The sequence below is a fragment of the Bufo gargarizans genome, chromosome 9, assembly GCF_014858855.1.
Source record: "Bufo gargarizans isolate SCDJY-AF-19 chromosome 9, ASM1485885v1, whole genome shotgun sequence".
In the NCBI taxonomy this organism is placed as follows: domain Eukaryota; kingdom Metazoa; phylum Chordata; class Amphibia; order Anura; family Bufonidae; genus Bufo; species Bufo gargarizans.
Genome location: NC_058088.1, coordinates 151448656 through 151475488, shown reverse-complemented (window position 1 = coordinate 151475488; position 26833 = coordinate 151448656). Strand labels below are relative to the sequence as shown.

Genomic DNA, 26833 nt, shown 5'->3' with positions numbered 1-26833 from the left:
TGGGATCCGTTCAGAACGGATCCGTCTGCATTATATTTCAGAAGAAATTCTAAGTGTGAAAGTTAGTCAGACGGATCCGTCCAGACTTTACATTGAAAGTCAATGGGGGACGGATCCGTTTGAAATTGAGCCATATTGTGTCAACTTCAAACGGATCTGTCCCCATTGGCTTACATCGTAAGTCTGGACGGATCCGTTTGGCTCCGCTCTTCAAGCAGCGTTCAGGTGTCCGCCTGCTGAGCGGAGGCCAAACGGTGCCAGACTGATGCATTCTGAGCGGATCTGCATCCACTCAGAATGCATTAGGGCTGGACGGATCCGTTTGGGGCCGCTTGTGAGAGCCTTTAAACGGAACTCACAAGCGGAGCCCCGAACGCAAGTGTGAAAGTAGCCCAATACTAAATGTTCATAAAGATATTTGTATAACGATATGATTATAAAGTATGCTGTATCTATTTTGTAACAAAGTACCATATATTTTGCCTTCACCTGGATTTTAGAGGTAGAAAATAAATAAATATTTTTAATTAAGCCTCAGAACAGACCCCAAATCTTCATCAGACATCAGATCCCCCATATCAAACATCAGATCAGGCCTCAGATCAGACCCCTATCAGAGGTAAAATGCAGTAACTTACCTCCCCTGCTCCACCACCACTCTACAGGTCCGGTGGTCTCTCCTGCAAGTAATGCTCCCTGGTCTTCTCCAGGCGTCCGCTGCACTGTGACCTGCCTGCATACAGAAACAGGTCATAGTGCCTGCGCTACGTCCTGATGCTGTACACAGTCAGGCGCCTAGAGAAAGGCCACTGATTGCTGAGTACAAGCAGCGCTAGAGTTACCCCTCCTCGCACTTTCTGCATACTATTGAGCGCTTCCATAATGAAGGGGCTCAGTGGTATTCGCCTTATTGGATGCACTGGTATTGTGCGTCTTTTAAAGCGAAAAATGCAGTCTTTATCACGTATCCATAGAATAGGTGATAAATATCAGATTGCTGGAGGTCTGACAGATGGGACCTTATTAATTAGAGAATGTGGGTCCCCTAATTTAGCGCTCTGAATAGAGAAGTATGGCACATGTCAGTCCACCACTCCATTACTAAAAATGTGCTAGTCTTTTGTTCTCTGGCATTATAGTGATGTCATCTGGGAAAAGTTGATATGGTTATACATAGAAAATTTCATGGATTGTTTTGTAGCATACGTTTTGTTAACTAACTAATGACATTAAGCTACAACAGGTAATTCCAATTTTTTTATTTTTTCACTTTTTTTAATTATATACATTTTATTAAAATACTGTATTAGTGTTCTTTTGATACAACATTGAAGCTGCAAAATTGATTGCTGCAAAATGGAAAAAAATTTAATTTGCCAAGTTTTACCTTTTTAGAATTAGATTCAAGCATCTTTAAAAGCTTAGTCTTGAAAGGGTAAAAGCATCATTGCTATGACACTTTGTCAGAGAAACTATTTACCCCATTTTTACTCCGATTAAAGGGGTTATCCAAGATCTATAATGCCCCCCATATCCCGGGGCCCCTCACAGAGGTTGTACTTACCTCGCTCCCCGACACCCACATCGCTTCTCATACCAGCGCGGCCACTGCTGCATCTTCCCATTGTGTGGATGAAAACATCCTGCGTCGGGGGCCAGCCAATAGAAGGCCACAACGGGAACGAGCCTCCCTAGCATTGTGGGTGATGCTAGTGAGGCTCATTCCCTTCAAACCTGGAATCTTTTGATCCCTTGTCCTATTCACCCGAAAAGATATCTATTCGGGAGAATAGGATTTTTGATATACTGCCTGCTGGGCTGTGCCTTGTGCACAGCTCAACAGGGAGGTTACCATGACAGCTCTGGATAGCTTCAGCAGACATCAGGCTGTCCTAACTGATCGTAGCCCCGCAATTTTAATTACATTTTACCGAATTTGTACAATTGCATTAGAAAAATAGCCCTGAAGTGGCCATTTTGCACTTCGGGTCTTCTGTTTACTGAACCGTGAAGACACATTTCAGCTGTCTGCTTCTGCCCTCACTGCATACTGCATCTCTTCTATACTATATAGCCCTAAAACTGGTGCGTGTGTGTGTATAATTAGTTCCCCTGCCTGGCTGCGATCTCTACATTGTCAACCCAGTGTATGCCTGTATGCCGGGAGCGCTACGGGAATTAATTACAGTAAGCGCTCGCTATTGAGAAGACAAGGAGTCAGGGAACAGCTGTTCTACGCTATATCGGGACAGCTGTATATTATAACTTTGTGTGTATGTATGTATGTATGTATATGTGTATATATGTATATATATATATATATATATATATATATACACTACTCACAAAAAATTTGTGATTATTTGGCTTGTGGGTGAAATTTCAGGATGATCCTAAAATGCACTCTAACTTTTACAGGTGAACTTAATATAACCTTCTCTAAACTTAGGAATGCACATGTCCAACTGTTCAATGTTTTAGTATTTTTTGCACAACTTACAGTTCTCCCAAAATATTTACTGGTTCAGTTAGAATTGGTATTTTAACAGTCCTCTTCATCGTACTGTTCACATTTTTACTTCATTAAACCAAGACGACACCTAACAATTGATCAACGGTACCTGTGAATGGTACAGTGACAAGCCCATACCATCAGTATTCCAGTCATTGTGCCTCTGCATGAACAACACAGGCCTAATTTCATCTTCATGGATGACAATGTGCCAGCTCATCGAGGTCGCATCATTGGGGAACGGCTGCTGCGGACTGGGGTACCTCAGATGGAGTGGCGAGTGGCCTGCACTTTCTCCAGGCCTGAATCCCATTGAAAACCTGTGGGATAAGCTTGGTCGCCGTGTAGAGGCTCATCACTCGTACCCCAGAACCTCAAGGGGTCGTCCTTCAAGAAGAGTGGGGTGCCATGCCTCATCAGACAAGAAGTCGAATTATGAACAGCAAAATACATAGTTGTCAAGCTGTAATTGATGTTTAAGACCACTTGACAAGATTTTGAGTCATTTACATTTTTGTGAGGGTATGCCCACCACCACTGGCTTTTGTTTTAATAAATTATTTTAGATGAGGAAATCACCATTGCATGCTTCTACATAAATGCCTTCTTTCATGATGTAATATCACTGTAGCGTGAACTTTTTCCATAAATTACACCTAAAAGCAAAATATCCCTAGCTTTTTGTGAGTAGTGTGTGTATGTGATTATATTACAATATTGGTGTTTATCAATGCCCCTACAATTACAATTTTTTTTATAAATGGATGTTAGACTTTAAAAGAGCTCTGTCACCCAGATCAAGCCTACCCTACCAGGCATATAGCCTGGTAGGGCCGACAATGCAGACAAAAACTTTATTTCTCATGTCGGTGGTCTGATTAGGCAGAAAAAGCAACTTTTAAAAATATGCTAATGAGGACTTCAGGCACTCTGAGGCGGGCTTATGCCTTCTGAGCACTGCTTCTGCGACAACCCCATTTATTGCTAATGCTGGCCTTCTGCACCTAATCACGCCCCATATCTTTTGATTGAGATATCGCGCCTGTGCACTTGCACACCTGTTTTCCGTTCTTCCAGGCATGTATGTGACGGCACGTGCGCACTGGACATACACACAAGCCTGGAAGAACGGAAACTATCTAGGAAGCGAGTAACATGGCTTATAAGGCCGAAAAAAGACATCTGTCTATCCAGTTCGGCCTGTTCTCCTGTGCGCAGGCGCGGGATCTCAGCTGTAGACCGATGGGTCTAGCGCTGTCAATCAAATGACGTGGGGGCGTGATTAGGTGCAGAAGGCCAGCATTAGCAATGAACGGGGGCGTCACAGAAGCAGGGCTCGGAAGGCATAATCCCGCTTCCGAGTTCTTGAATTCCTCATTCGCATGTTTTTAAAAGTTGCTCTTTCTGCCTAACCGGACCACCGACATGAGAAATAAAGGTATGTTTTTTGTCTCCATCATCGGCTCCACCAGGCTATATGCCTAGTAGGGTAGACTAGATCTGGGTGACAGAGCCTCTTTAGATGCATAGCTTTCCACAGCATCAGGTTTCTCACTAGAGGGCGCATTCTGAATATAATTTTTTCAGTTTTAAAACTAATGCTCGCTTCAGTGCGCTTGTGGGGAAAAAGGTCTTCACTTTGATAAAGGAACAGAGCAGATACTATAATGTGGGATCAAATACATTTTTGTAATAAGTGAAATTATAGTAAAAGCGTAATGGAGTCGTGTGACATTAGTCAAAAGTATCTACTATTCAGTTTTTTTTTAAGGTGAAGTGCTGAAAAAGTGGCACGTCGGCAATTAGTATAATTTTTTTATTTTTATGTTATGCCATTCGCCATATAATCTGTTAAATTTTGGAGTACCGCACACCGTTGGTTGCTGGTGCCAGCAAGGACTTGTTTAGTCGTAATCAAATGGTAGAAAATTGCAGCACACAGTATTTTTTCTCTTTGCTTATTTAAATCTTAATCATCACATGATCAAGTTCCAGTGCAATTACAGGCATGTATAAATCGGAATGGTGACCGCAGCGGTCTTAATCTAAAACAGAGTTATGGTCTATTCACACGTCCGTTGTTTGTTTCCTGATCTGTTCCGTTTTTTGCTGAACAGATCTGGACCAGATCAGGACCAGATCAGGACCCATTCATTTTCAATGGGTCCTGAAAAAAAACCGACAGCACAATGTCAGATTTTTTTTCAGGACCCATTGAAAATGAATGGGTCCAGATCTGTTCAGCAAAAAACGGAACAGATCAGGAAAGAAACAACGGACGTGTGAATGGACCCTAATACGTATTTTCCCCAGGCCTCCACAACGGCACTACCTGGAGGTTGGCCCGCCTTCTCAGGGACAGGAAACAATAGCGAGATCAGCCAATAAAGGGCCCCCTCCCTCTTACCTCTCCAGTTATTATGTTAGCCTACGAAACTGAGGGGATTGCTCCACCTCCTTCACTGAAAGCTCATTCCACCAGAGCATTGTCAGCATCCTGGGCCGAAGGTGCCTCAGCTTCATTGGAAGATATCTGTCGAGCAGCGACCTGGTCCAACCCTTGTACTTTCTTTAAGCATTACAAGCTGGACGTTTCCACCAATAGAGACTTGTCCTTTGGCCGCAAAGTCTTATCTGCGGTAGTCCCACCCTAGTTAGGTATCCTATGTTATTCCTCCAGGTGGTGCCGTTGTGGAGGCGTGGGGAAAAGACATGAATTACTCTTACCGGTAATTGGATTTTCCTTTAGCCTCCACAACAGCATGGGATTCCCACCCAAAAAATAAATAAATATTTTAATAGTGCAGACGTTTTCAGACCTAGTGATGCCTATGATGTTTATTTGTATTCTATGGAAAGGGGGTGATTTGAATTTTTTTTTTACACTTGTTTTCTACTTTCCTTTAGGCACCCAAGCGATAACATCATGCAGTCATTACATTGCCACTTCTATTTATCAATGGAAATAAATCCGTTGGCAAATAGAAGATTGAGTATATTGCAATGTAGTGCTGCTACACTGGAATGCCTACATTGGAATATACCTGTGACAGGCATCAGAGCCTCATCAGACTCCAGCCATTTCCGGCCCAGGAGCGCAGCGCTTCAGGGTTTTGTGCTGTTTAATGCCGTGGTCACATTTGACCATAGAATCTGAGGGGTTAAATGCCTGTGACTGCCATTATTGCTGATCAGACATTAGCCCTGGGTGTCTAGTGTATGAAACGGCAGAAACCCAGCAGCTATGACGCCTGCTGCACTTGTGAAAGGGCTTCATTTTTAAAGACCAGACTTCCACCTTACATATACAGCGGAAATCCAGGGTTAAATGACAAAGTAATCTCGTATGTACTCTGAAACAGCATGAAAAATGCAATTCATAAATATATATATATATATATATATATATATATATATATATATATATATATATATAATTTTTTAATAAGCACTGCATATAGATGATATACATTTGTCTTTCTTTTTACCCTTCCAGGAGGAACCCCTCGTAATCTCCCTGCCATAGAACGGGCTAGTGAGGAGGTGAAAAAGAGAACCACCCTATTCAGACGGGTATGATTATCAGGATATTCATACATTAATATGCAAGTCCTGTGCTAGGATCTTCCATTTTTTGAAAATGCATTCTTGTAGGTGTCCGATTTTCGCTCTCTGGAACGTCTTTCTTCCTCACTTGGCTCTATTACGATCATAGGGGGTGGATTCTTAGGAAGCGAATTAGCTTGTGCCCTGGGAAGGAGAGGTCAGTTTGAAATAAGTTTTGTTTTTTCTTTGTTTAATATTTGGAGAGTTGTCAGCATATAACATTGTCTACAAGATAATGCGTAACGTAATAATAAATTTACTTACAGCTCAGCGGTCAAACCTTGAGGTTGTCCAGATGTTCCCTGAAAGTGGAAACATGGGGAAGGTTCTCCCAGAGTATCTAAGTCATTGGACTACTGAGAAGGTTAAGAGAGGTGAGTTTGGAATCTTTACCACAAAAACATGCTTTAGGGCCCCTTCACACACACCCAACTTGATCAGTGTTTTTTTTGTTGTAGATTTTTAGGCATTTCAGGAAAGTATGTGGCCCCCTAACATGTCACCGTATTGGAAGAAGAATTGATTTCAAAGTGCTATGCAAAAATACTATTAGAAAATACCAACACACATTGCATTTTGTTTTAACTGGACGTTGGGCTGCAACGAGTACTCTACTAAATCGAGTAATTCGACACAAAAGAATCCTTGATGCAGATTTTTTGCATCGAGGATTTGTTTATATCGTGACCTCGCAGCGGGAGTGAAGCGCTTGCTATTACTCCCGCTCCGTGATCTCCCGCTGCGCTCGGAATACTCACCTTTCCAGCAGGGGGCCTCCAGACACTCCACAGCACGTCTATGGTCCCGCGCTGCACTGACCTCCTGACGTACGCACGCCGTGACCTGACTCGCTGTGTGACATCAGGCGCAGAGCGATGGAGTGTCGGAGGCGCCCCTGCTGGAAAGGTAAGTTGGTGTGACTAAGGCCGGGCGCCTGGAGTGCACGTCGTCATAGCAGCCAATGATGCTGTGCACTCCGGGTGTCAGAAGGAGCAGGGGGAGCGCTGCTGGCACAAGAGGGGGAGGAGCGCTGCTGGCACAAGAGGGGGGAGGAGCGCTGCTGGCACAAGAGGGGGGAGGAGCGCTGCTGGCACAAGAGGGGGGAGGAGCGCTGCTGGCACAAGAGGGGGGAGGAGCGCTGCTGGCACAAGAGGGGGGAGGAGCGCTGCTGGCACAAGAGGGGGGAGGAGCGCTGCTGGCACAAGAGGGGGGAGGAGCGCTGCTGGCACAAGAGGGGGGAGGTCTAATGAGTTTTTATAAAGGGAAAACTGTCTACTGATTCATTTTTTTTTCTTATTAGATTACTCGATTAATCGTAAAAATAATAGATAGACTACTCGATTTCTAAAAAATAATCGTTTACTGCAGCCCTAACTGGACGCATGCTTGTTTGTCCTGCGTTTCCCAGAGTCTTCCATGCAACAATTGGAGCACCAAAATGCTAGAAAAAACTGTGAGAGGCCGGCCTTAAAGGGGTTGGTCAGCATAATACAGATTTTACTGTTTGTATGTTATGTTTCTTTTTTCTCTTTCGTTGTCATGTCTAGAGGGTGTGAATGTAATATCTGATGCTGTTGTCAAGGCTGTCAGCTACAAAAATGGGAAGCTTCATATTTCTCTAAAGGATGGAAGACAGGTAATATAAAACATGGTCAAATGTTTTTTTTTTTTTGTATTATTGCTCACTGAATTTCATGTGATCTTTGTTTTCTTTGTTACTTTTATTTAGAAAAACTAGTAATCATAAGTATATGATAATTATATCTGATTCATAAAGTTTCATTTTGTGTCTTTTAGGTTGAAACAGATCATATTGTTGCAGCAGTTGGTTTGGAGCCGAACACTGAATTGGCAAAATCAGCTGGTTTGGAGCTAGATGGGGATTTTGGCGGGTATAGGGTTAATGCAGAACTACAGGCGCGCAACAATGTGTGGGTGGTGAGTTTGATTTGTGCAGCATTTTTTATAACCAATAATAACATTTAGATATTAAGTAATCCTGGGGTGTTACTTAATTTATTATATAAGACGGAATTTGTTTGGTCCTATTTCAGTTTATCCCTCTAATTTTTCCAGTTTGTAGAGATTTACATTTTACAGAAATGAGCAATACACTGCAACAATGTATTAAATAAATACCATCTTTATTGAAATGACATTATGTAAAAAACACACATAATCAAAGGTCACATCATCCACAAGGTGAGTGCCTAATAGGGTCAGAATCTCAAATAGACATAATACAGACCCAAATGTGACACACATGGATATCTGTGTGTGTCAAATTTGGTTGGACCTGGTTATTTTTATGCTTGTAAGGGCGGGTTCACATCAGCGTTATGGATTCCGTTTTTGTTTTCCGTTAAAACATGGTTCTAACGGAATCCATAAGACGGAAGTCAAAACAGAAGCCATTAAGAGGCATTCAGTTTGGATCCTTCATAATACAAGTCTATTGCAGCAGGACGGATCCGTTATGCTGCCCATAGACTTGTATTATGACAGAATGCAAAACGGAAGCCTTTAAGAGGCATTTTGTTTTGCTTTCCGTCTGAATAGAAGTCTATGGGAATCATAACGGATCCGTCTTGGTTTCTGTTATGCAGAACTGAAATTTTTTTCCTGACAGTTCCGTCTTGCATAACAAGTTATGATTCCCATAGAATTCTATTGACCGCTCAAAACAGAATGCTTCTTAATGACTTCAGTCTTATGGATTCCGTTATTTTCCGTTATAACCATGTTATAATGGAAAACAAAAATGGAATCCATAACGCTGATGTGAACCCGCCCTAACTTGTCCTATTAGTATTGTGCCCATTCCTTGTAATTTGAGATCCTGACCCTATTAGGCACTCACCTTGTGGATGATGTGTATTTTGATTGTGTGTTTTTTTTTTTTGTTTTTTTTTACATAATGTTGTTTCATTAAAGATGGTGTTTATTTTTAACCTTTTGCCTACCGCCGCACAACTTACTTTATACGTCGCAGCAGTAGGCTCCTCTTTGTAGCACGATGTATAAAAGCGCCGGGTTACATCACAATCTGTCGGTGGCCTGTGACACTGCAGATCGCTGTGACCACGCTGTTATTAGATAGTTGCAGTCGCAGAGAGAACTCCTGAATTCAACAGGAGCGGTCAGGCCGTAATAGGTCCTTGCAGCACCCTGCAGTAAATGTAAAAGCCGGCAGGGAGCACTTTTCCTGATCTTATAGCACCTGTAAAATTAACGGTCAGCCTGCAGGCTGTGAATTAACCCCTTCCTGGCCTGTGTCAAGAAGGTGTTAATTTACAAATATATATATATATATATATATATATATATATATATATATATATATATATATATATATATATATATTAATTAATAAAAAAAATGTAAGAGAAATACAGAAAATAAAGTTTTAGCAATAGTATTCAAGACTACGTACACACCCATAAACCCCCCCTTTCATTCATTTTATATTTATTAGTTTCAGCAATAGTATAGTGGAATTTGTGTGTAAAATATACTAACATACATTTTTTTATTTAAAAAAAATCTAGGTATTTGTTTTAGCTGTATTTTGTATAGAAGTTTTTTTTAATCTGCGTAAAACATGCAAACGGACACATTTTGATTTTATTTAGAAAAAAAAAAAACCAAAAAAACTTTAAAATGTCTAAATTTGTCATCTGAAAAAACACATTATACTGATAGTACAGCACTTGTGGTGTTTATGCTTTTGTTGTGATCGGAGCCTCTGAGCTTGCATGTTTTTGTTTCCTGTAATTTTTTCTTTCCTCCCTAATTGATAACACCGATAGTTTGGGACTTTATTGCTTATGGCCATCACAGTATCATGTGCTTTACTGCGGTACCGTATCAAGATTGTTTTTATCAGGAACTAAAATGTGAGAGAACATTCCTACACTATTACACAACCACCCTTCCTTTTCTTGCTTTTGTTGGACACCCCCAGCTGTTATTTCCAATCCTTGCCAAGACTGAAGAACTACAGACTGGTTTAACATGTGGCAGCGTTGTTATCGCCGGGTACAACTTCGCTTGCAGTGTCAACTCTCCAGTAGTCATCTTTCACTATGTGAACGAAGACTACTTCTTCTTAAAAAATAATATCCCTGCATTTTGCTGTCCCTGTGTTATTCCTCCTGGAAATGTGGCACCTCGATTTCTGCAGACAATGCCAGTTCCATTGGGACAATGTCAGACAGGGTTAGGATACAGCCTATTGACAAGAAGGAAGGCAACACCCAGTGATCAATGTGTTCCTATTATTTCAGGAGGAATAAAAGAAGAATGTCACAATCCTGTTTTAAGGACAGCTGATCCAGCATTGTTATTCTATGGGACAGACTTGTTAGGAGAGGGGACAGGCCCTCTTTAATTTTTGGTTTTAAAATGGATTACTACTATTGTTAACCCTTTGCTAATTGCCAGTACTGCTGCATAACGATATATATACGGTAAATGATTATATGAGTTGTTTGTCTTTACAATAGGCAGGTGATGCTGCGTGCTTTTATGACATTAAGTTGGGCAGGAGGAGAGTGGAACACCACGACCATGCAGTAGTGAGTGGACGTCTTGTGGGAGAAAACATGACTGGAGCTGCTAAACCTTACTGGCACCAATCCATGTTCTGGTAATATTTCATGTTACACCGAGGAAACGTGTGTTCATGACAAGATAACACAACTAAAGCGGTCGGTCGGAGACCACAATGATGTGGCATTTCCTGTTAAGAAAATGTAATAACAAAATAGTATCAATGACTTTTGGATAATCTAGAGAAGTATTGGTATCCGCTTCTTACATTATGTAATATTACAGGCACTTTACTGGTAAAAATGTTAGGGGCCCTCTATACCAAAAACACGTGTCATTTATTGTCTAATAATGTGCAAAACTTTCCATGCGGTCTGGGCCTGCATAGATCACAGTGAAGCGTGGCATTTATAGTAGGATCTGATAGACTAGAGGTGTGCCACCTTCCCAGAAACCAGTGTGAGAAGTAGGTACCTGGACCTATGCATTTCTTCCAAAACATGGAAGATCACACTCACATACTCTACCTTTATACACCCCCAAGTCTGAATCAAGTCTTGCAAAGTATGCCAATGCTATATACCAGAACAATTCTACTACCTGAATATATGGAACCTATCACATATGTAAAATGAATAATGCAACATAAGATCCGTACACAAATTTAATCCAAAGGGGAAACAAGTGTTTATGGTAAGAATCCAAAAAGCTGCTTGATCTAAAAGCAGATGGCGAATATCTCCACCTGTGGGATCTTTTTATCCCACAGGCTTTTATACAGACTGTTTGTCCCCCATTCCATGCAATGACATGTTTAGCAGTGTTGGTAATATTAGTCATTTAGACATTTTATATAATTTGTTTTGTGCTCCAATGTGCATGTTTTTGATTTACGTGATGTACAACCTGCATTTATTTTATAGCATAAAATACAAGTAACTAAAAAACTACTGATCCAGAATAACTATTAAAGGGGTTTTCTGAGACTTTTTCACTGATATTGATCGGTGGGGGTCTGACACCCCGGACCCCTCCTGATCAGCTATTTGAGAAGGCACTGGAGCTCGCAGTAGATCCGCAGCCTTCCCTCAGCTCAGTACATTGTACAGCAGCTTGATATCGCAACTCGGCCACATTCAGCCACTCCGCCTAGGCTATGTGACCGATGAATGTCACATCACATGGCCTAAGAAAAACTGCGAGAAGACCACAGTGCTACTGCATGCAATGGTGCTTTATCAAACAGCTGATAGGTAGGGGTCTCAGGTGTCGGACCCCCACTGATCAGATACTGATGGCCTATCCAGAGGAAATCTCGGAAAACCCCTTTAATATATTCTTTGATAGGAAAGGTGTGAGAATTAGTAGAATCAGTGAAAAATATAACAACCGCATCTATAGAAACTGGTACAAAGTTCTCTTTATTTGAGTAGTAGAATACTTTCCTATACGCTATCCTGAACCCTTGGTTCAAAACGCTCTCCAAAATATGTTCTTCTTATAGTATGGCAAAATGTTTGGTAAAGTTTATATTTTTCATTTGATAAAATTAAGAACTGTGTTTCAAACTTAATTGCAATGTTTAGGAAGAGCACCTTTCTGAGTGTAATTTGGAAAGTAAGGATACTTAGTGGCAGGGGAGTCCGGCAGGTGAACAGCACTTTTAGTCCAGCTGCCTCTCGCCGTGCGCTGCCATGCTCCTGCCGGAACTCCACCCCCATAATAGTCAATGGGGACGGAGCTGCAGTCCGGGGGCACCTGTGAACTAGCGGCAGGACGGATCTGACAGGCTGTTCATCCGCCGAAACAGCCTGCCTGACTCCCCTGCCGCTAGTGTCAAACTAGACTAACTGAGATCTAGATTTTTGTTTGGAACAATACTGTGCACAATTTAACATCCAGTTGGGATAATTTCTTAAAATTAAACGATTTTTAATATTAGTAACTTCCTGCTGTAAATAGCCAGGACATCCCCTTACTAATGTCTGACATAAGGAATTTATCCATTGTCCCAATTTTTCATATATCCCACTCCTAGGACAGTCAGTCTGATGGGTGGGGTGCAAAAAAGGGAAGCTACATCTGCCAGATGTTGGAGAGCGCAAAGGATTTTGGATTCTTGGATTAAATTTGTTTAAAGAGGACCAATTCATGTTTTTTTTTTTAGTTTAGATAAATACCTTTCCATGCGGAGTACCCCCCCGCTGATGCTGCCAACCTGCCTGTTTTTTTCAAATATCACCCGTACACCCTGCTGTGCCCCCCTGCAGTTTTCCCACTCAGTATGTTAATCCTAAGCATCGGTACAGGGAGGAGGAGACGCCTGGGTTTCTCAATGGGTGCCTCCTTCTACCTGGCTGTGCTGCGATGCAATCACAGCGGAGATCATCACAGCCAGGGAGAAGGAGACGTCCATTGAGAAACCCTGGCGTCTCCTCCTCCCTGTACCGATGCTCAAGAATAAAATAATGAGCGGGAAAACTGCAGGGGGACACATCGGGGAGTATGAACAATAGCGCTGGGGGGGGGGGAGGTACCCCGTAAAGAAAGGTATTTATCTAAACTAAAAAAAAATAAAACCTGAAAGGTCCTCTTTAAGGATCTTATGTTCCATTATTAATTTTTACATACGTAATATCTGTTTCTATGTTAAACTTTCAGGCAGTACTCCTGTCAACAAAAATTGTTCTTGTATATAGCTTTTGGCATAAGACTTGATTCAGACTTATGTAATATTTTGTAATTTCTGATCTTTTAAAATGCCACAACTGCTATTCATTTTAATCACATGGGTGTCTACAAAGGTAGATTATGTGGGTGTGATCTTCCATGGTCTTCTTTTTCCTAAGTTAAACCGTATAATAAAATAAAAATTTGTATTGATATTTATTATCTTATTATTCTCCTTAGGAGTGACCTGGGTCCTGAAGTTGGATATGAAGCAATTGGCATTGTTGACAGTGCACTTCCAACGGTTGGTGTGTTTGCCAAGGCAACTGAGAAAGACACACCTAAAAGGGCAGCTGAGGAAAGCGGTAAGGAAGTGATGAAAAGGATGAGAAAATCAGCATAGTATGCTGAATCCAATAAAATCAAGGTGGAGGGTGAAGAGAAGCATAAATATGGTTCTTAAAGGGGTTATCCAATTTCTCAAACAGCCCCCCAAATGTCGGGCCTCTCACAGGTAATACAGTCGTGGCCAAAAGTTTTGAGAATTAAATAAATATTGGAAATTGGAAAAGTTGCTGCTTAAGTTTTTATAATAGCAATTTGCATATACTCCAGAATGCTATGAAGAGTGATCAGATTAATTGCATAGTCCTTCTTTGCCATAAAAATTAACTTAATCCCCAAAAAAACTTTCCACTGCATTTCATTGCTGTCATTAAAGGACCTGCTGAGATCATTTCAGTAATCGTCTTGTTAACTCAGGTGAGAATGTTGACGAGCACAAGGCTGGAGATCATTATGTCAGGCTGATTGGGTTAAAATGGCAGACTTGACCTGTTAAAAGAAGGGTGATGCTTGAAATCATTGTTCTTCCATTGTTAACCATGGTGACCTGCAAAAAAAACACGTGCAGCCATCATTGCGTTGCATAAAAATGGCTTCACAGGCAAGGATATTGTGGCTAAGATTGCACCTCAATCAACAATTTATAGGATCATCAAGAACTTCAAGGAAAGAGGTTCAATTCTTGTTGAGAAGGCTTCAGGGCGTCCAAGAAAGTCCAGCAAGCGCCAGGATAGTCTCCTAAAGAGGATTCAGCTGCGGGATCGGAGTGCTACCAATGCAGAGCTTGCTCAGGAATGGCAGCAGGCAGGTGTGAGCGCATCTGCACGCACAGTGAGGCGAAGACTTTTAGAAGATGGCCTGGTGTCAAGAAGGGCAGCAAAGAAGCCACTTCTCTCCCAAAAAAAATATCAGGGACAGATTGATCTTCTGCAGAAAATATGGTGAATGGACTGCTGAGGACTGGGGCAAAGTCATATTCTCAGATGAAGCCTCTTTCCGATTGTTTGGGGCATCAGGAAAAAGGCTTGTCCGGAGGAGAAAAGGTGAGTGCTACAATCAGTCCTGTGTCATGCCAACAGTAAAGCATCCTGAGACCATTCATGTGTGGGGTTGCTTCTCATCCAAGGGAGTGGGCTCACTCACAATTTTGCCCCAAAACACAGCCTTGAATAAAGAATGGTATCAAAACACCCTCCAACAGCAACTTTTTCCAACAATCCAACAACAGTTTGGTGAAGAACAATGCATTTTCCAGCACGATGGAGCACCGTGCAATAAGTCAAAAGTGATAACTAAGTGGCTCTAGGACCAAAACGTTGACATTTTGGGTCCATGGCCTGGAAACTCCCCAGATCTTAATTCCATTGAGAACTTGTGGTCAATCCTCAAGAGGCGGGTGGACAAACAAAAACCCACTTATTCTGACAAACTCCAAGAAGTGATTATGAAAGAATGGGTTGCTATTAGTCAGGAATTGGCCCAGAAGTTGATTGAGAGCATGCCCTCGAATTGCAGAGGTCCTGAAAAAGAAGGGCCAACACTGCCAATGCTGACTCTTTGCATAAATGTCATGTAATTGTCGATAAAAGCCTTGAACGTATTAAGGGCGTGTAATTTATATTTCACTACATCACAGAAACAACTGAAACAAAGATCTAAAAGCAGTTTAGCAGCAAACTTTGTGAAAACTAATATTTGTGTCATTCTCAAAACTTTTGGCCACGACTGTATACTTACCCCGGGGGCCCGGAACATGGGGCGGGGGGGGGGGGGGGGGGGGGGCGGTTTTTCAGATACTGGATAACCCCTTTAAGTTTTTTTCATTCATGTCTCTGTCTAAAAGGCAGATTAGGCAGTCCTGTTACTGAGGTAACCAGATACCGCTTCTGAAAAAGTTCTATGAATTTGTTGAAGGATTATGGGTGCCTCCAGCAAAAGGGCCACGTCTGTGTTTCCTGCCATCTGGTATAGGACAAGAATTTTACTCTACAATTTTATACTTAAAAATAAAGATAAAATAAAAAATATTGAAAACAGAGTCAAATACTTAAGAGCCCAGAAAAGTCTGTGAAAGGCCCTTAACCTCCGAACAGTCACATTAAATATGGAAAAACCCACCCAAAAATGTCACTTTTCTTTATTCTAGATTTTGAATACGTGTCTGAGGTAAATCTTGTTGGCAATCAACTGAGGGGACACAATTGTACTTTTAACCTCTTAGTGACGTAATTAATTTTAGTATTAAAGTAGAACTACCAAAAATTTTATTCTCTGACTTGCTAGAAAGTGATGTCATTTGACCAACTCTCTGATCTCCAACTGACACAGGACAGGAAGTCAGTTACTTCTCTATTTATTCCTATGAGACTGACATTGAGGCTCCCTTAGGAATACATAGAGAAACTGACTTCCTGTCCACACATACGATACTGTCAGTTGGAGAGTCTGATTGCTGGTCACATGACACAGGTGAGAAGCATAAGGGAGGTATAACTCACAAATACAGACATTGGTAAGAAGATGACATTCACTACAGATTACATCATGTACCTTTCTAACAGGTCAGAGAATACATTTTTTTGTGGGACCAGTAACATTTTCTCCCTTTGTGTTCCAGCCGCCATAACTGTTTAATTTGTCCATCTAAATCTAATTATTTTTTATTTTGTATAAAATAACATTTATTATTTCATTTTAGAGGGAAAGATTAAAAAGACAATTTTTTTTCATTATTTTGTGGAATTTATTTACGACCTTCACTGTGTGATATAAATAGCATAATTTTATTGTGTAGGTCTTTAATGTCTCTAGCTGCTGCCAATCCAGAGATATGAGAAGCTAAGCCAGCCTCTTCTGCCTGAGCATCATTTTATAAATGGCATTTTTTTTTTTTTTTAGGACATTAGAAAGTTTAGAATTTTAGAAGCAATTTTCTTAATTTTCAAGATAATTTCCAAAACCAACTTTAAGGACCAGTTTCAAAGTGACTTTGTGGGCCTTACGTAATATAAACCAACCATAAATTACCCCACTTTGGAAACTACACCCCTTAAATTATTTAAAATTGGTTTCATTAACCCTTTGGGTGTTCCACAGGAATTAAAGGAAAATGGGGATGAAATTAAAAAATTTACCTTTTTTGTAAAACTTCCATCTTAATCATTTTTTTTCCTGCAACACATCAAGGGTTAACAGCAAAATAAACCTCAATATTGATTAGCCTGTTTCTGCAGTTTACAGAAAAATGTCATATGTGGCCGTAAACTGCTGTATGGGCCAGCTGCAGGGCTCAAAAGGGAAGAAGCGCCTTATTATGATCACTTCCTACTTCCGACGTTGGCAGTGTGTAGCTCATGAAGAAAGTCAAATGTCATGAGCTGGCTTGGTGGGTTTATAGGGTGTGCGATAGTCTGTCCACACATCCCTCGTTGCTGTCATGAGGTAAAGGGGCAATTTTTCAGGGTTGCAGAAAGGGATGCTTATTGTTTTTTGGGGAAAAAGGTGGCTGTATTTCTCAAACTGTGCAGTTTGTGAACTGTTTACATGCTACTGTGGTGAAAGTGTATCATAAGTTGATAAAGGGCACAATTACAAATAAAAGACCTGGAAACTGCGGAGCACCACATGCCACTGGACGTCAGCTATGAAGGTGCATGAGGGTGAATTGACACGCTACAGTAGAGCAGCTTACCACCAAAATACCAGACATCTGTCTAAAACAAATGTTCAGCAGATGCTACTGCATATGGTGCTCCGAAGCAGACGGATGTTTACTGCATCTCTGTTAACAAAGTTGCATTGGCATGAAAGTCTACAATTTTCCTGGCAGTTTCAGAATTGGACCTCCTCTGATTTGCAACGGGTTGCCTTTTCCAATGAATCACATTTTTTGCTTCATCCAGTGGATGGATGTTGGCATGTCAGGAAAGAAACATCAGAGAAGCATCAAACACCCTGCAACTATTTCTAGGAGAACACAAGCTGGTGGAGGCAACATTATAGTCAGGGGGATGTTTTTGTGGCATTCTGTGGGCCCATTTATCCATGTGGAAGGCACTCTCCACTAATTTGGGTATGAATCCATCCCTGCAGATCACATACACCCATACATACTGATTGTCTTCCCTGGGGTGGATGGGATCTTCCAGTGGGATAATCTGACCACACAGTCACAAGGCTAAAAATGTTTGAATTTGGTTGGAAGAACATGACCAAGACTTCCAAGTACTACCCTGCCCCCCCAGTTCCCCAAAGTTGAACCCAATTGAGCATCTGTGGGACCACCTCACCTAAAAAAAAAGAGACCTTCTGGATTATGACATTTAATACTAGACATCCAGCAGGTCTCAATCTAAAAACAGATCTTTTCATACACTGCCTGTCCAAAGTCGCCACCAAAAGAAAATGGTCACACAGCATTCGCTGTGGCATTGTTTCAATACGCTTCTGCATTGTTACAAGATTTATTTCCATCCAGTGTTGCATTCATTTTTCACCAAGATCTTGCATTGATGATGGTAGAGTCTGATTGCTGCGCAAAGCCTTCTCCAGCACATCCCAAAGATTCTCAATGGGTTTAAGGTCTGGACTCTGTGGTGGACAATCCATGTGTGAAAATGATGTCTCTTGCTCCCTGAGCCCGCTGAATCCTGTCATTGTCATCTTGGAATATGCCCGTGACATCAGGGAAGAACAAATCCATTGATGGAATAACCTGGTCATTCAGTATGTTCAGGTAGTCAGCTGACCTCATTCTTGGAGCACATACTGTTGCTGAACCTAGACCTGACTAACTGCAGCAACCCCAGATCATAGCACTACCCCCACAGGCTTGTACAGTAGGCACTGGGCATGATGGGTGCATCACTTCATCTGCCTCTCTTCTTACCCTGATGCGCCCATCACTCTGCAATAGGGTAAATCTTGACTCATCAGACCAGAAAACCTTCTTCCATTGCTCCAAAGTCCAATCTGTATGCTCCCGAGCAAATTGAAGGCTTTTTTTCTGGTTTGCCTCACTGATTAGTGGTTTTCTTATGGCTACACAGCTGTTCATTCCCAATCCCGTGAGTTCCCTTTGCATTGTGCGTGTGGAAATGCTCTTACTTTCACTATTAAACATAGCCCTTCGTTCTACTGTTTTTCTTCGATTTGATTTCACCAAACGTTTAAGTGATCGCCACATTTCTTCCTCAGATACGATAGGTCCCCACTATCCTTCCAGTTTTTAATAATGCATTGGACAGTTCTTAACCCAATTTTAGTAGTTTCTGCAATCTCCTTAGATGTTTTCTCTGCTTCATGCATGCCAATAATTTGACCCTTCTTAAACAGACTAACATCTTTTCCACGACCACGAGATGTGTCTCTTGACATGGTTGTTTAAGAAATGAGAAGCAACTCATTGCACCAGTTGGGGTTCAATAACATACCCCGTATGTAAAGCTTTATACCGGGCGTTTTTTGCTCTGTGTATTGGGTGATTATATACACTGAATCTGCAAAATGATGCATAGTAAGAGTAACATGTAGCCCTGTAAAATCTAATGTCTTATAAATCTGGCAATCTATATCATATTGAAGTGTACTTAGACTTATTGTGTGTTTATCTTTAGAGATAATCACTATATGTAATTATTCTGTAATAGGCACTGGGATCCGCTCCGAGAGTGATTTTCAAGGTATAATACAATCAGTAAGTGACAGCTCCGCAGTTACACCTTCACTCCCAGCTCCTGCACAACAGGGAGATTCCTATGGAAAAGGAGTGGTGTTCTACCTACGAGATAATGTGGTGGTGGGAATTGTGCTGTGGAACATCTTTAACCGCATGCCGATTGCTCGCAAGGTAAGACTAAAAGCATTTGGGAGGTACAGTACAGTATTATTGCAGTCAGTAAGATTGATGACCATAGTATTGCATGTGTAGATCTGTATCTGTTTCACAATGTGGTCAGTTTTGTGTAAGGTCAAGTAAAATTATATTGTGTCAACCTCAAACTGATCCGTCCCCATTGACTTGCATTGTAAGTCAGGACGGATCCGTTTAACTCCGCACGGCCAGGCGGACACCAAAACGCTGCAAGTTGCATTCGGGTGTCCGCCTGCTGAGCGGAACGGAGGCGAAACGGAGCCATACTGATGCATTCTGAGCGGATCCGCATCCACTCAGAATGCATTGGGGCTGTACGGATCCGTTCGGGCCGCTTGTGAGAGCCTTCAAACGGAACTCACAAGCGGAACCCCGAACGCAAGTGTGAAAGTAGCCTTACAGTTAATAAAAACGTTACCTTTATGAGCAAGGACTTATAAAACCGGCAAAAAACAACTTAGTAGCATATGCAAATGAGGGCTCGCAAGTGCCCAGGGGCGGCGTTACCCTCGTAGGTGCCAGCTAGCTCAGCCTTATTGTCGCTTCCCCCCGCCCATTCTTTCCCTCTGACTGCCCATCTACTTACTTATTGTTTTGCCGAGATCCCGCGCCTGCGCACTCAAGAAGAGTAGATGGGCGGTCAGAGGGAAAGGATGGGCGGGGGGGAAGCGACAATAAGGCTGAGCTAGCTGGCACCTACTAGGGTAACTCCGCCCCTTGGAACTTGCGAGCCCTCATTTGCATATGCTACTAAGGTGTTTTTTGCCGGTTTTATAAATCCAGGATTGCTCATAAAGGTAACGTTTCTATTAACTGTAAGGCTGCTAGAAAGCTATGGGAAGGGTTAAAAAGGTGAAACTTTGACAGACTCCCTTTTAAAAGGGTTTTCTGAGATTATGTTGTGTATGTGTGCTTGAAAAAGGCTCTTGCATGAGCCAAAACGTTGCCATCCACATGGGTGAATAAACATCACTTATTTTTACTTGGAGTGCTGTCCGTTTTTCATCTTTATTTATATATATATATATATATAAATTATAAATTTTTTTCCAGCTGTTTCGAGAAGGCAGCGGCCCTCCAGCTTACCAAGCACAGTTCTGTACATTGTATAGCGGCTGTGCTTGGTATTGCACTCGGCCCCTTTCACTTGATTGGGGCTGAGCTGGACCTAGGCCACATAACACATGAACATGTCGTCATTTGGCCTGGGAAAAGCAGAGAGAAGGCCACGGCGCTATTGCGAATGCCGCTGCCTTCTCAAACAGCTGCTCGTGGAGGGGAAGGGGTCCCAGGTGTTGCACCCCCACTGGTCAGTTACTGATGACCTAGCTCTCTCCTGGAGTAGCTTTGAGATTATTATTATTTTTAAGTTGAAAATTTAAATTAAAATAATCTCAAAGCTCCAGGCAGAAATGAGTGAAACTCTGTAACATAGCTAACCATGCCCATATTCTACTTCAAAACTGGAATGAGTTATGTAAAAATACTGAAAGTCACAAAAATGCCCATTTTGCTACTTTTTGAAGGCAGAATTCTGGAGTGCAGGGCTTGATAAGTTCTCCCCATTGTGTTTAGTCACTGTTTCATCTTTTGGCCTACTAGTTCATGATACTCACCAGTATTAAAGGATTGATGGGCCTAGTATTAATGCACTTATAGACAACTAGATTATAAACCTTCTGTCATTGTTCATCTTTCTGATTTACTCCACAGATAATAAAGGATGGGGAGCAACATGCCGACTTGAATGAGGTGGCCAAACTCTTTAACATCCATGAGGAGTAAATGGTTTAATGAAGGTTAAGGAAAAAAATGAAAAGCACTTAAAAGAAACTGAATTATTTGACCCTTGGGAAATAAATTTCAATTGAACTCTGGTCACATAATCAGAATTCATCCTGACCATCTGTAGTAAATGACGTGAAGCTAAAATATGCCATGGTGCAATACGAGACAAATGAAGATGGCAAATAGGTGTACATGTCCTGATGTAAGCTCCAGCTTTTCTGTGGTAATGTAAAGAAGAGCTGTATAAACTATGGATCATTTGTAATAAATGTTTTGGAAAATATCTACAAGGGTTCACGATTTCTTTTGAAATTTAGTTGTTTATATATATATATATATATATATATATATATATATATATATATATATATATATATACATATATATATATATATATAAATCTATTATTATAGTTATTAGATCTCACCTTAGTCGTCTTTTTTCTAAAGTGAATAACCCTAATGTTGATAATCTTTCAGGGCACTGTAATTGTCCCATTCCAGTTATTACTTTAGTTGCCCTCCTAACAGTACTCCATGTGTGGTCTGACTAGTGATGTGTAAAGTGGCAGAACTATGTTCTCGTCACATGCATCTGTGTCCCTTTTCATGCAACCCATTATCTTATTAGCCTTGGCAGCAGCTGCCTGACACTGGTTTTTACTGCTTAGTTTGCTGTTCACTAAAATTCCTAGATCCTTTTCCATGTCAGCGTTACCCAGTGTTTTACCATTTAGTATGTACTGGTGACTTGCATTATTCCTTCCCATGTGCATAAGCTTACATTTGACAGTGTTAAACCTCATCTGCCACTTCTATGCCCAAGCCTCCAATCTATGCAGCTACATCTGTAGCAGTATACTGTCCTCTTCCGTGTTAATACTTTACACAGTTTAGTGTCATCTGCAAAAATTGATATTTTACTATGCAAGCCTTCTACAAGATCATTAATAAATATATTGAAGAGGATAGGGCCCAATACTGACCCTTGAGGTACCCCACTAGTGACAGTGACCCAATCTGAGTGTGTACCGTTAATAACCACCCTCTGTTTTGTATCACTGAGCCAATTACTTACCGACATACACGCATTTTCCCCAAGTCCAAGCATTCTCATTTTATGTACTAACTTTTTTTTATAACACAGTACCTAATTACTTTGGAAAAATCAAGATATACAAATCTATTGACTCACCCCGGTCGAGTCTAGAACTTGTTTCCTCATTGAAACTGATTAAAGTAGTGTGATCGAGCAGGCACAGGAGTTGTGCTTGCTCGATCTGTGGCAGGCGCTTGGCTGTTACTGACAGCCAGGCCCCGCTGACTGCTGCATCTAAGGGTACTTTCACACTAGCGGTTCTCTTTTCCGGCATAGAGTTCCGTCCATTCTGAATGGAGAGTAATCCGTTCAGGATGCATCAGGATGTCTTCCGTTCAATCTTTTTGACCTTTCAGGACGGAGATAATACCGCAGCAAAAAACTAAACACTTGCCTGAATGCCGGATCTGGCATAGAAATGTATTCAAATTGCCACATTAACGAATCCGCAGACCTTTAAAAATGTGAAAGAAATTCATACTGGATCTGTTTTACCTGATCAGTCAGAAAAAATGACATGCATTTGCATACAGTTTGCCTGATCAGGTAGGTAGTTCAGGCAACGGAACTGCCTGCCGGAATCACACAACGCAAGTGTAAAAGAACCCTAAGGGGTTTGCAGAGGGAGGAAGCTTCCCTCTCTGACCCCATGGGCTTGGGGCTTACAAAAGGCCTCAGACTGCCAGCTACAGAAGCCTATGGGTCCCATAGGCATCTGTCAGTGTAATACTGACAGTCACAATGCATTACAATATACTATGTATTGTAATGCATTGTAGAAGTACCCTAATGGGGGAAAAAAAAAGCTGTTTACAATTGAAAAAAGAAAATAGACCTATTAGGTATAGCTGACAGCGCTATAAAAATATTACATGATCTACCCAGTCAGGTGAACGCCATGAAAAAGTAGAAGAGAAGTAAAAGTGGTGCCGGAACAACCATTTTTTGGTCATCGCTCCTCACAAAAAGCATGCTATCAAGTGATCAAAAAGTCATATGTACCCCAAAATGGTACCAATGAAAATGTTGTTATCCCGCTAACAATGAACCATCACACAAGACTATCAAAAGAAAATTTTCAGAAAATAAAAACAGTGTTTTTTTTTTGTTTTTTTTTCTCCAGACATCCTTTGTGTAAAAGTGGTAAAATATAAAAAAAATATATATATAAAATTGGCATCTCTGTAATAATACTGACCTGCAGAATAAAGATAATGTGATTTTACCCACATGGTGTACACTATAATCACACAACCATAAAAACAATGGCAGAATTTCTGCCTTTTCTTTATCCTCCTTCCCATATAGTGAACTAAAAACTGATCAAAAGGTTGTAGGTACCCCAAAATATAATCACAGAAGCGCTGTTAAAAAGGCTATACATCTCAAAATAGATATATATTATTCACTGCCTAAAAAAAGAAAATAATTCTTTAATTAAAAAAACATTGAGAATGAAGAAACACACTTGACAGGCAACTGTATGTGCTACTCCTCAAGAAAAATAGTGTGCTCGTCATACAAACTAATGTATTGGGTCAAGGAAAAAATTGGCTGGATATAGGATGCTATTCCGGTCTAGTAGAAAATATCTGTGCCCCATGTACTAGGCTTTATAAGCAGGAGCAAGAGGGAGGCTGATACGTGCATCCTAGCTTTGCTTCCTTTCCTCTGAGACTTAGTGCAATCACTAGTGCAATCTGTCATAGTAGACCTATCCTATGAACCAACACTATTCACCTCTAGCTGCTACTGCTTATATACACTCCACGTGTTTCAACACACTTTGTATCATCAGGAACGTCTAAAAAGTAGCGATAGAGAGATATACATGGACCAGCCACAATTTGTGTTGTGTGGCGCAGTGTACCGCGCTGGTATATGGTACCCCAAAATACAATAGAATGGCAACTCATCCTGCAAAAAATAAGCCCTTACACAGCTCTTGTTGAGAGAAAAATAAAAAAATTTATGATTTTTTTCAGAAAATGGGTGTACTACTACCCCAGAGGCTGTTCAGTTAGCAACATGGCGCCCATAAACAAATCCTTCAAAGTCTTCACTGCAAAAGCCAAAAGGTGGTCTTTCCCTTTTGAACCCTTCAGCCTACCCAAACAGTTGTTTACTTCAACATTTATGGCATTTCAGTACCCAATAGAACCCGCCTAACAATTCAAAGGGTGTGGTGTGTCTCAGATGGCACAAGCTGGGTGCAACATTTGGCACTGAATTATCATATCTGGAAAAATTGCACCATCTGCTGTGCATACATTTTTTTAAAACACATGTGAAGTAAAAATGCTCGCTCCACCCCTTAATAAATACTTTGAGGGGTGTAGTTTTCAAAATGGGGCGATTTCTCGGTAGTTCCAATTATTATCTCACCCCAGAGCCTCTACAGTTGCCAGCACAGGCTGCATAAATCCTGACATTGTGGCTCAAATGCACATGGTGCTCTTTTACCCCTGGGCTCTTTGATCAGGCAAAAGAACAGGCCACATGTAGGGTGTTTCTTAAACCCAGGAAAAACATCATAATAATAAGAGGGGATTCCTGTTGACACTGGCACAGGGTGGGCACAACATATTGTGTACTGAAATGGCATATCTGTGTAAAAACTTTGCACCATCTACTTTGTATTATTTTTTGCAAAACACCTGTTGGGTCAAAATGCACACTATACCCCTTGATAAATTCTGTGAGGGATGTTGTTTCTAAAATGGGGTAACTTTTTTGCGGTTTCTTCTTTTTTTTTTTTAACCTCACAGCCTTTTCACCTACTGGCCAATGCTATATAAATCAACTAGGTCTCATATGCACACTGTGCTCTTTTGAGCCATGCAGTGTGCCCAAACAGTAGTTTACAACTACATATTGGGGGGCTCCATATTGAGAAAATGCTTAACAAATTGTCCTTTTTCTCCTATTACTCCTTGTGAAAATAAAAATTCTAGGGCTCATGCAACATTTTAATGGAAAAAACTAATTTTTTTGAGGGGTGTAGTTTCCAAAATGGGGTCACTTTTTGGGGGTTTCTACTGTAGGGTTACCTCAGGGTCTCTTCAAGTGCAATATGATTCCTGAAAACCATTTCAGCTAAATCTGCCCTCCAAAAGCCATATGGTGCACCTTCCCTTCTAAACCCTTTGGTGTTCCCATGCAGCAGTTTGACAACTTGTGGGGCGTTTCTGTAAATTGCAGAATCAGAGTAATAAATATTGAGTTTTTTTTGCTGTTAACCCTAGCTGTTTTACCAGCTAGGGTTAACCTGCAAAAAAGGTGAACTTTCTAAAATTTTAAGCCTTCTAAGGTCCCAAAAATAAAATGACATACAAGTGATACAAAGTGATGCCAACATAAAGTAGACACACTGTACAGTATGGTGAATGTAGAGAAATTATTGAAAGAGGAGAAATTCAAATTAAGAAAATAGCTTTTTTTTTAATAATGGTAAAACATGTCAAATCAAATTTACTACTAGCTACTATGTGTCACGAAAAAAACATTCTCAGAATTGCTTGGATAAGTGCGGTATAAGCATTCCAAAGTTCTGCTAAATTAGGCATGGATCAGGAAGGTGAAAAATGGTTGTGTCTCGAATGGGTAAAACAGTTGTTCCAGAAAGATTCTTGAGAACTGCAGAAACCCTTAAAGGGGTTTTCAAAGATGTTTTTAAATGTTTTTTTTTTTTTTTTTTTTACCAATATTGTCTGGAAGGACTTATAGGAGTTATGGCATACCAGCCAAACCCCTATAAGCCTCCTGATTGGGAGTGAAAATATGGGCTGGACTATATTGTTTGGATGGCTCTTAGGAGGTATGGCACACCAACAAAGCCCTATAATGCCCCTGGTTGGGAGTAAGAAGATGGCCTGGACTATATAGTCTGGGTGGCCTGCAGGAGGTATGGCGCACCAGCAAAACCCTATAAATACTTGCCGCCGATCTAGAAGTCCCTGGAGTCTGCTGGGGTTCTTCATGCAGTAGTTCCAGTGATGTGGACCCTTAGAGGTCTGAAGGGTCCAAGGGGCTCTTTAGACCTCTTGCAGCAGATCGTGGGCACCTTCAGAGGGAGGGATGCCACGGTACGGTTCCATCATGGTTGCCAGATTGCAAGGAAAATTGAAGATTTTGGCATCTTAAGTACTTCTGGTAGACGTAACAGAAAAAAAAGAGGAGCCTTCTTGGATCTAAGCATCTGTTTAGCAGTGTAATCTAAAATTATATAGTTCTGACCTCTTGTTAGCCTTTAATTCCCTCTACTTAGTTCTGGGTCTTCTTAGCATGGAATGTGTTTCAAGCGCTGTCCTTTCCGAGGGTTGTTTTATTCTTCTGCTATTCGGTCTCTCTCTGGTGCTGTCATGGGTGAAGGGAAAAATGATAATTAGACT

The 26833-nt window shown here is 41.1% G+C and overlaps 1 protein-coding gene across 2 annotated transcripts in view; it reads left to right on the top strand.

Annotated features, from left to right (window-relative positions):
* Nucleotides 1–21629, top strand: part of AIFM1 (apoptosis inducing factor mitochondria associated 1) — a 51529-nt gene extending 29900 nt beyond the window's left edge. For both annotated transcript variants that reach the window (XM_044305499.1, XM_044305498.1), the window contains exons 10-18: nt 6009–6085; nt 6167–6275; nt 6385–6492; nt 7666–7754; nt 7916–8056; nt 10624–10766; nt 13580–13704; nt 19333–19532; nt 21270–21629. In XM_044305499.1, the coding sequence (XP_044161434.1) occupies nt 6009–6085; nt 6167–6275; nt 6385–6492; nt 7666–7754; nt 7916–8056; nt 10624–10766; nt 13580–13704; nt 19333–19532; nt 21270–21341 (1064 nt within the window). In that variant the 3' untranslated portion in view covers nt 21342–21629. The remainder of the gene's footprint in view (nt 1–6008; nt 6086–6166; nt 6276–6384; nt 6493–7665; nt 7755–7915; nt 8057–10623; nt 10767–13579; nt 13705–19332; nt 19533–21269) is intronic.
* The last annotated feature ends 5204 nt before the right edge of the window (nt 21630–26833 follow it).